The 9446-nt window shown below is 69.6% G+C and overlaps 1 protein-coding gene across 1 annotated transcript in view; it reads left to right on the forward strand.

Moving 5' to 3' along the window:
- The first annotated feature begins 4039 nt into the window (after positions 1 to 4039).
- Positions 4040 to 9446, forward strand: part of PALM (paralemmin) — a 7453-nt gene continuing 2046 nt past the window's right edge. The window contains exons 1-8 of the mRNA XM_085316002.1: positions 4040 to 4413; positions 6076 to 6124; positions 7123 to 7203; positions 7268 to 7398; positions 7875 to 8007; positions 8174 to 8195; positions 8368 to 8430; positions 9261 to 9392. Of these exons, the coding sequence (XP_085172128.1) occupies positions 4394 to 4413; positions 6076 to 6124; positions 7123 to 7203; positions 7268 to 7398; positions 7875 to 8007; positions 8174 to 8195; positions 8368 to 8430; positions 9261 to 9392 (631 nt within the window). The 5' untranslated portion in view covers positions 4040 to 4393. The remainder of the gene's footprint in view (positions 4414 to 6075; positions 6125 to 7122; positions 7204 to 7267; positions 7399 to 7874; positions 8008 to 8173; positions 8196 to 8367; positions 8431 to 9260; positions 9393 to 9446) is intronic.

Below are 9446 nucleotides of genomic sequence, written 5' to 3' on the forward strand. Positions count from 1 at the left end.
CGGGGAGCCGCAGCCCGGCTCCCGCCCGGCTCCCGCCCGGCTCCCGCCCGCCGCGTTTGCCCCCGGGGCGGCGGCCGCGAGGGCGCGGGGCAGGTTGGCGGCTCCGTGCGCCGGGGCAGTGGCTGCCCGGGCCGCCCTGCTCCGCCCGGGCCTCTGCTCCCTCCCTGCAGCTCGGGCCCTGCTGCAGCTCAGCAGGGCCCCACTGCACCCCTGGGTTGGCACCAGCCACTGGGGTGTCCATGGGCTCCCCGAGGCATCCGGCAGCGCCCAGGGCAGTGACTGCCCCCCGCTCCCAGGTGCCCTGTGAGAATTTGCTGTCCGTGTGGTAGCCCGACGCTGGGAATGCAACAGGTCCTGCCACCTGCTCCAGGCTGGGGCGTCACATGGAGGCACAAGGTGCAGGAGAGCGAAGACAGCAGGGCTTGGGGCATCGCTGCTGGCTCCGGTTCCCCGCAAGCCGGGCAGCGTGGGCCTGGGGATACCTTCGGAGGCTGGCCGCGGCATCTGTGGAGGTGGGAGCACAGTGGGCTCCCCTCGTGGTACAGCAGCTTTACCGTGCCAGTGCTCGCCAAGCCAGGCTGGCAGTTTTGGGGGAGCTCCTTGGTACATTAATTCGTACTGAAAAGTGACTCTTTTCAAGAGGAGAAGCTTGGGGATGATTTGCCAGAAAAACACTGAGGCAAATGCCAGAGCAGAGAGTGACGACGTTGCCTGGGGAAAGGGGAGGGAAACCTGTTCAGGGCTGATGTGGGATCTCGTGCCGGGCAGGGGGATCAGAGGCTGTGGTTGCAGGGGTTCGGGTCAGTTCCCAGGCCAGACAGCAGCACGAGGCAGGACCACGGCTCCTGTCTCCCATCTCTGCAGCAGGCCTTAGCATTTCCCCAGCTTAACTCCTCTTTCCCGAGCTCCTCTGGTGGTCAGGGCTGCAGGCTGGGCCCTCGTGAGAGCCGGTGCGTCGTGGCTGAGAGACACTTGCCCGGGCTACATGTCACTCCTCGAACGTTCTTGGTTTCCCAGCACTGCTCCGAGCTGGCCGGGCCGCCCGGGCTGGCCAGCATCCCAGTGGGAGCAGCCACCGGAGCGAGCCCTGCAGCTCGGGGCCCAGCGGGGGCCACAGGGTTTTCGCTCTAGCCATGCTTTTTGCTCTGGGAAGACCCACTTGTTCTTTGTTTGCCTGAAAACCCCACGAGTGAAACGTGCCCTGGAGGTGAGGGCTGTGCTGCTTCGGCGCACGTGTGCGCTGAACCGCAGGAAGCAGCTTGTTCCCTGGCGTCAGGTCTGTGAGCACGCGGGTGAGCCGACAAGAGAAACTGGAGCGCATGTGGCTTCTGTTTGGGCCTCTTCAGTGCAAACCCATCCAATCTCTCTGTGGGTTTTGGCTTTGCTGGAGATGCATCTTGAGATTTGGGTGGTAATAAATGTGCAGAAGTTGGACCCTGGGCAGATCTAGCTTTATGGAGAAACTGGGAAGTCCCACGCTCCTGCCCCGATTTGAGTGAGGGTCAGTCTGGCTTCTGAAGACCCAGAGCCTCTCTGTTGGGATGGATTGTAGGAAGGTCCTAGGGGCGGTGGGGCTCAGCCCAAAGGGGCCCAGGGAAGCGCTCTCCTAGCTTTGCCCGGCTCTGCAGTGGCTAATGTGCTCTGGGGAGCCGCGCTGCCAGGCTGGGGCTGGCTCTTGCTTTGCCTTGGCCTTGGCAGCAGCTGGAGGAGGGTCCTGGCTGCCGCGAGCTGCTGGTGCCAAGGGAAAGGTTTGGCTAAAAGCTTCCAGCTCTTATGAGAGCTGGTGCTTTCAGGGCTGCTTTCCTCTCCTCTCCTCCCACTGTGATGGATGCTGTTGAGTAGCTGGAGATGTTGCAGCTCCGCTTCTGAGCGCTCTGATGTTTTGTCTTGGTGTCTTGCTGTTCCTCCCCTCCAGTTTCTGATCACCATGGGAAGCAGGTGCTCTCCTGTTTGGATCATTGGGAAGGTTCCTGCCTCTGACCTGATGGTCTCAGGGTGGTGGTAGGGGGGGGAGATTTTTGCCTTTCGGGTAATCTGGGGGCACCATCCTTTGGGAAGGGACTTGGGCCGCTTTGCATGCCTCCATGGGGAAGCAGAGTCCAGCTAAGCCAGGAGGATCTGAGGGTCGGATTTGCCCCCTCCCGTGTGCAAAACCGAGGGAGAAGCCACCAGGTTGAGTGAGGGGAGCGATGCAAGAGCAGGTTTCCTGGAGGCACCACTGCTGCTGGCGTTCCCGGTTCCTGGCCCACAACAGCATCTGTCCCCCAGGGCCAGGCAGGGGCCACGGCATGCACGGTGCTGGGTCTGCAGTGTGCCCATGCAGATGGGCTTGGGCAGGCGCCTGACACCAGCAGCTCTGGGGCAGAATCAGGGCTGCTCCTGCCAGGGGGCTCTGATGGGGAAACCTTTCCCTGCCCCGCACCAAAGGGAGCCCGGAAGAGGAGCACGGGGCGGGCCGTGCGCTCGGGAGAGCCTGGGGCCGCAGGCCGGTGCGGTGGCAGACGGGGAGCCCGGGTCTCCGTGTCTGCCTTTGCTTAGTGCTCGCGCTGGCCTGGGAGGTGAGGGCTCCCCTGGGCCGAGGCGGGCGGCCGCCTCCGGGGAGCAGGACGTGTCCTCAGCGGCCCCGGAGCTGCGGCCGGCTCCGCCACAGCCAGGCGCTGCCTGGAGCGGGACGTGGGCTGAGCCACGGCCCCCGGCTCGGGTGCCGGGCCTCCCCCGGGCCGCTGGCTGTCGGCAGGGGTGTCCCTTGCCGAAAGCATGTGCGAGGTGCGCGTTGCCACCGGATGCTCGGACCTTCATCCCACTGCCCAGCGCGGGAGGAGCCCGGGGCCAGCGGCAAAGCGGCGCGGCCAGGGCGGCTGTCCCCGAGGCGGAGAGCCGAGCCCCGTGCGCCGGCGCTGCCGGCCGTGCCTGGCCCCAGCCGGCGGCTTTCCTGGGCGCGGGGAGAGGCAGGATCTGCTCATTCATAAACCGCGTGGGTGTTTCCTAGAGCAGCCCTGCTCCTCTAACTGGAAGGGAGCTGGAAACCCCAGTGGTTGGAGGGCACTTGAGCCTTTGTTTGAAAGATCTGTAATTTTCCAATCAAACTCCCTCCCCAAGCCTCCGTTCATCAAATATTCATAGGCTCCATTTTCTGCTGGCGCTCCCAGCCCACATCGCAGCCCGGAGAATCAATCAGGCCGCTCCGCTCCGCTCCAGCACGCCGGCGTTTCAGCCGCCTGGGGCTGCCGGCTGCTCGCCCCGCGTGCCCTCTCCTCCACAGCGGCCGCCTGGGATGGGCTCGTGGGAGGGAGAGCAGAGGAGAGGAGCGGGCTCTCCGGAGCCGCTCCGGGCGGGCGAGGCGCCGGCGCGGGCGGCAGCGGCGGGGCTGTGCCACGGCAGGGCTGTGCCGCGCCGCGGGGCTGCTGGCTGGGCCGTTCCCGCGCGAGGCCGCCGGGTGCCCCGAGGGACCGGAGCTCAGCCCGGGGGGCTCTCCCGGCGCTCCTCTGGCTCGGACAAGGGTGGAATGGGAGCTGATGTCAGGAGCAGCGGCTTGAAACGGCTCTTCGCACATTTGGATGAGCTAATGGGAAAAACAGAGGAAGGAAAATAAACATTATTGTTTCACATCAGGCAGGGAGGAGACAAAAGGTCGCGGGTTTCCCCTGCGCTGGGAGGAAACGGCAGCATCAGCAGGGCCGGAGCGGCCGGGGAGCAGCGTGCGCGGGCGTGCGCACGTCCACACGTGTGCGCGTGGTCACGCGAGTGCACTCGTGTGCGGACCGGCGCGGCGGGAGCTCCCAGGGCCACGGCACCTGCACCTCTCGCAGCCGCCCCGGGCCTCCAGGAGCGGCGCGGGGCCGGGAATCGCACCCCGAGGCACGCACCTGCCTGCGGGGCCGAGCGGGCGAAGGAGGGGCCGGCGGCGGCTCTGCCGGGCTCCGCGCTGCCTGCGCATCAGCCGGTCCCCGGAGCCCGGGATCCGCGTTGCCATGGCGCTGTTGCCAGGGCACCTGCCTCCCGGCTCCGGCTCCGGCTCCGCACGGCCAGAAACCAGCGGGAAGGAGCCGGCAGAGCCCCCGGCCCGGGCCGCCCCCTGCCAGCGGCGCTCGGCTGGGCGGAGAAGGGGAGTCGGCTGCGCAGGGGGTGCGCTGCGCCCTCGGCCCCTCCACAGCCTCGGGGCGTGCCGGGTGGCGGAGGCGCCGGGTGAATCCGGCTGTGCTGCGGCTCTCCCCGGGCCAGGAGGATTCCTGGCTGTCGACCCGGGAATGCAGAGCCTGCAGCAAATAATGGAAAATAAAGAGCATGGAGGAGGGAGGAAAGGCAGGAACAGAACGTTTCAGGAACGCTGCAAAAGTCTGGGCCCGTCGCGCGGGGCAGGGTCCAGGAGAGACACGGGCGCCGGACCAAAGGGATGCCGGAGCCGGCGATGGGGTGACCCGCAGCGCCGGGGCAGGCTGGGCCGGAGGGTGTCGKGGGGCCGGGGGTTGGGGAGGCCGGTGGGCCGGTGGCTGCTGCCCCCTCCAACCTTGGTGTGGGATCACTGCTTGCATGGGATCGCTGTTTGCACGGGGACGTGGCATGGAGTGGCGTGGCACGGGCAGCGTGGCACAGCATGGGGCCGGCTCCCTGCAGCCGCTCACCCGGGCAGGTTGCTGCAGCGCAACGAGCAGGGGCCTCGCGGCTGCGCCAGCTCCGTTTTGGCTTTTAATTATTTAATTTTCTGGCTGGGGCGCGGTGTCGGGCTGGCGGGCGGGCTGCCAGCATGATACGCAGGCGGCGGGCGCGTGTGGAGAGCAGTCGCAGCATCGCCTCGAACAGAACAAAAATAGCTCCTCCAAAGGCAGCACCTTCCCGCCCGGCTCCAGGGCACGATCGTGTCGCGGGCGCGCTGAACCGGCAGCGCCGTCCCTCCCGCGGCCCCAGGAGCTCAGCGCTCTCCCCCTCCAGCAGCGCCTCTTGCCGCTCTTCCTTCCTCCAGCCCTGACATCCGCCAGCTGCAGAAATGCTCTGTGCTGGAGCCGGGCTCCAGGCTGGCCGTGAGGCCTGCGGCCCTGCTTTGCTCGCTCGTGCCGGGCAGCTCCGGGCTCAAACAGCGCAGGAGAGGCGCTGCGGACCCAGTGCCCGAACCCGCCAGCGTTTCCCCCGTGCAAGATGCCTGGGCAGCACTGGCCCTGGCCACGCCGCCGCCACCAGCTTCTCCGTGCTTGTCGCTGCCCCCAGSTCCGCTCCCTTCGCAACAGCCCCAGCGCTGCCCATCACCGCCGCTATTCTCTGCTCTGGGAAGTAAAAGGCAGTGATCCATCTCCTTACAATACCTCTGTGCCTCCCACCCTAATTACTGTCACAGCTAAGCGCCTCGTTAKCGTGGCCTGGCGCGCTGCCCACCGGCTCGCGGCAGTGCCGGTGAAGCCCTGCGCCGCGGCTGGGCTCCGCTGCCGAGCAGCATCTGATGCTTCGCGGCAGGCGTGCTCGCGCGGCACCGCCCGGCCGCCCGCGCTCCCGGGAGAGGCGCGTCCAGGCCGCTGGGCCCGCGTGCTCRCCACAGCCCGGCCGCCGTGGCTTGCGTTGCTGCTGGGCCTGAGAGCACAAACTGGAGCTGAGCCTGTTGTACAGGCACGTGTGCATGTTCGTGTGTGTGCACATTCGTGTGTGCGCACAAGTGCATTCATGTGTGCATGCACATTCGTGTGTGTGTGTGTGCATGAGTGTGTGCATGAGTGTGTGTGTGTGTGTGCATGCCCTGTCAGGCCACCGCCCGCAGCCCAGAAAGGCCACGGCCCAGGAAAGGTGTCAGCAGCCAAGAAATGGGCTGTGAGGGCCAGGGTGAGCCCAGGTCAATGGCCCAGCTGGGCAGCGCGCTGCTCTCCAGCCCCTCTGCCGTCGCCGTTCCCATCTGGAGCACGGCCGGCGGGAGGAGCGGGCTCAGCAGCAGGTGCCGGGCTCTCCCAGGAGATCGGGGCGGCCGGAGCGCAGCGCGCGGAGTGAGGAGCCAGGGCAMCGTGCCGGGCCAGGCGCGCTGGGCTGCGGGGTGGCGACGGGCAGCGTGGGCGGCGGCGGCACGCTCCGCTCACGCGGCTCTGCGCTCTCTTGCAGGGTGGCCGAGGCCAGCGTCCTTCAGCAGGAGAGGCTGCAGGCCATCGCGGTAAGTGCCCCCACGCCCGTGGCGGGAGCCGCGCCGYGGCTTTCCCGCGCTCGGAGGGCCCCTCGTGCAGCAGCACTGGTGCACGCGGGCGGCCAGGTGCTGCCGCGGAGGGGCAGGAGCCGCCGGCGCCCGCAGGACCTCTGCACCGGGGCTGCGCCAGCAGCCGGGCGCCTGGGAGGCTCCTTCGCAAGCGCAGCGCTTGCTGAGCCACGATCCCTACGCCTCCGGCTGCTGCCGGCCAGGGGCTGAACGGCGCGCAGGATGCGGCCCCGCGGGCAGCCGAGCCGCCGGCCCTGGGCGAGCGCACGCAGATCCCCAGGCACCTCCCTCACCCTGGCGCCGGGCTGCGGCCGCCGCGCCAGCGCCGGCTGCCAGTGCTGGTCCCGCTCGCTATCGGACCGATCTCGGCCGCACAAAGGGCGGATTGTTCTGCACCGGAGCGGAAAAAAACGAGTGACGCTTTCGGGAGCGGGACACGGCCGGAGCGGTTCTGCCAGATCACCCAGGCAGCGTGGAGCCGGGGCAGCAGCCGGGCGGGCTGCCCTGTGCCGTCGGCCTCACGAAGGCCAGGGGCTCCCCCAGGGAGCCCTACGCAGGCTGCTGGGCTCCCGGCCGTGCTCCCAGCTGCAGGGCAGAAGACGGGAAATGCTGGGGCTGTGGGACTCCTGGCTGCGGATATGTCTGTGCTGCGGCCTCAGGGAGTCATGCGTCCTGAACCTTGCACCCCAGGTCCCAAATCCCGCACCCCAGGTCCCAAGTCCCGCACCCCGAATCCCGCAGCCCGACCCCACACCCACCCCTGCTCCCTGCCGGCTCYCCGGGCTGGCGGGTGCTGACACGCCGGCCGGGACACGGTGGGAGCCGGGAACYGGGGCCCCGCGGCTGCGCCCGGGCACGGAGCTCGCCGCCGGCAGTGCTGCGGCTGCCGCCCACCCGGGGCGGGATGCTTGGCCCGTGCTGATGCCGACGCCGGCTCTGCTGCTGCCTCGTCCCGCCAGGAGAAGCGGAAGCGGCAGGCGGAGGTGGAGAACAAGCGGCGGCAGCTGGAGGACGACAGGCGGCAGCTGCAGCATCTCAAGGTGAGGGCGGGCGAGGGGGCGGGCGCCGGCGCAGCCCGCCGGTGCTCACCCCGCTGCTCCGCAGTCCAAGGCCCTGCGGGAGCGCTGGCTGCTGGAGGGGGCCCCCGCCTCCGCCGCCCCGGGGGATGAGGCCATGAAGAGACAAATGCAGGAGGACGAGGCCAAGACCAGGGAGCTGGAAGAGACCATCCAGAGGTAACGGCCCGCAGCGCGGCTCGCCCAGCAGCGCCCGACTCCGGGGGCGGCGGGGCGGGATCGGCCCCTCCGGGAGCTCTCCCAGGGCCGGCGGGGGCGGCTGGGGCAGCGCTGCCCGCCGCAGCACGCGTTCGGGCAGCACGTGGGGCCGATGCTGGCGGAGCAGCGCTGCTCTGCGCTGCGGCGGGAAGCGTCTGCTGGGCTTCACGCAGCGAACGTTGCTCCTCGCCCCGAGAAGGCAAAGGCAGAGCCCCTGGTCCTCTGCGTGCTGGCTGTTGCCTCGCGGGGTCTGCGGCTGCGGTGGTGCCGGGGGGACGGGACGGGATGCAGTGCTGTGGGTCTGTGCGGGAGCCCCCGGGGCGCAGGCAGGGCAGGAACCGCAAGTCCGATGGGCTTCGTGGCCTTTGGTCGCCAGCGGCTGCGAGGTGCCAGGGCTGGGGCTGCCCGCTCCTCACTGCCCTGATCCCCCCCGACAGGCTGGAGAAGGAGCTGGAGATGCTGGAGAACGGCAGCTCGGCAGCTTCCACCAGGGAGAACCTGGCGGAGGTGGCGGCAGCACCAGCACCAGCCCAGGAGGAGAAGGCGGAGGCCATCCCCAACACGGAGAAGGTGAGCGGGCAGCCGGCGTGCGGCTGCGCCGGGGACTGCGCTCGCCGCGTCCCRCTGTGCCGGCGTCCGGAGCGGGGATTTGCGGGGGGCCGCGCCGATGGGGCCGTGCCCGGGGCTGGCGGCAGCAGCGCCCSGCGGCTCCTGACCTCCCTGCTCTGTTTTGCAGAGTCCCCTGGGCACCATCAAGGGTAGGTGACGGCGGTGGCGCGGCGCTGCCCGCGCGGCAGCCCCAGTGAGCACCCAGCTCTCGGGCCCCGGCCCCGCGTCTGCCCCGGCCCGGGGCCCCCCGGACCGGGCTGGGTGATGCCCGCGCCGTGAAACCTGCGCCCATGGGCGTCCCCACTSCTCCCCTCGCTGCAGCCGAGAAGAGGGTCTCCAGCAGCCCGGTGAAGGCAGCGGAGGGCACTGACATGATGAAGGCAGGTAGGTGTCCGCTTCCCTCGGGCCGCTGATGCTTGCGGCTCTGGCTCGACGCAGCGCCCGTGCCGCTCCGCGACTCCCCGGGGTGCGGCGGCGGCGGGGCTGGCGTGCGCTCTGGGCCYGCCCCGCTCCTTGGCGCCGCTCTGCCCCTCTGCGCTCCCCCGTGCGTTTTCCCGTTGGGATTTGTTCCTGGCCTCCTGCTCCATTTGCGGCCCCCACTGGCTCCACTCCCAACGGGGGCTTCGCAACGGCTCCGGCCCTGGGAAGGATGGCTCAGCCCGGGCTGCAGCGCCAGGTGTCCGGACAGAGCTGCCCAGGATCCGCAGAGCYGCAGACCGAGTGTCCCCCGCAAAGGCCGCCCTGGTGCTAGCGGGCTGGGAGTGGATGGACGACACTGGGGATCGTTGGTCCCCCGGATACGGAGGTGCCCGGCCCACGGAGCGTCCTCCGGCGGCAGACTGCATCCCGCAGCCACCTGCGCCCAGGAGGAGCCCGGCTCCGAGCCCGGGGCCCTGCAGCTGGCACCGCTCGCCACCCGGACAGACAGACACGGCAGCCGCCTGCTGCGGCGTGTCGCGGGGCCTGGCGGGGCTCTGAGCACCGCTGCTGTGCCGCTGCTGCCGTGCCGCCGCAGTGCCACCACTGCCATGCCGCCGCCGTGCCACTGCCACCACCGCCACGCTGCTGCTGCTGCCACGCTGCTGCTGCCACGCTGCACCGCTGCTGCCAGCACCGCGCCGCACCGCTGCTGCCCCGCTGCCACCGTGCTGCACGCCGCTGCCGTGGAGGGGCCGGGGCCGCCGCTAACCCTCACTGTGCTCTTTGTGTCCCAGCCATGTACTCGGTGGAGATCACGGTGGAGAAGGACAGAGTGACTGGGGAGACCAAGGTCCTGTCCAGCACCACCCTTCTCCCCCAGAACCACTGTCCGCAGGGGGTCAAGGTGTACGAGGATGAGCGGAGAGGTACGGCCGCTCCGCGCCTCCTGCCGGCGCCCGCAGCCCGGGCGAGGACGGGGC

Source organism: Rhea americana, unplaced genomic scaffold (assembly GCF_003343005.1).
Source record: "Rhea americana isolate MKP2758 unplaced genomic scaffold, rheAme1 scaffold_446, whole genome shotgun sequence".
In the NCBI taxonomy this organism is placed as follows: Eukaryota; Metazoa; Chordata; class Aves; order Rheiformes; family Rheidae; genus Rhea; species Rhea americana.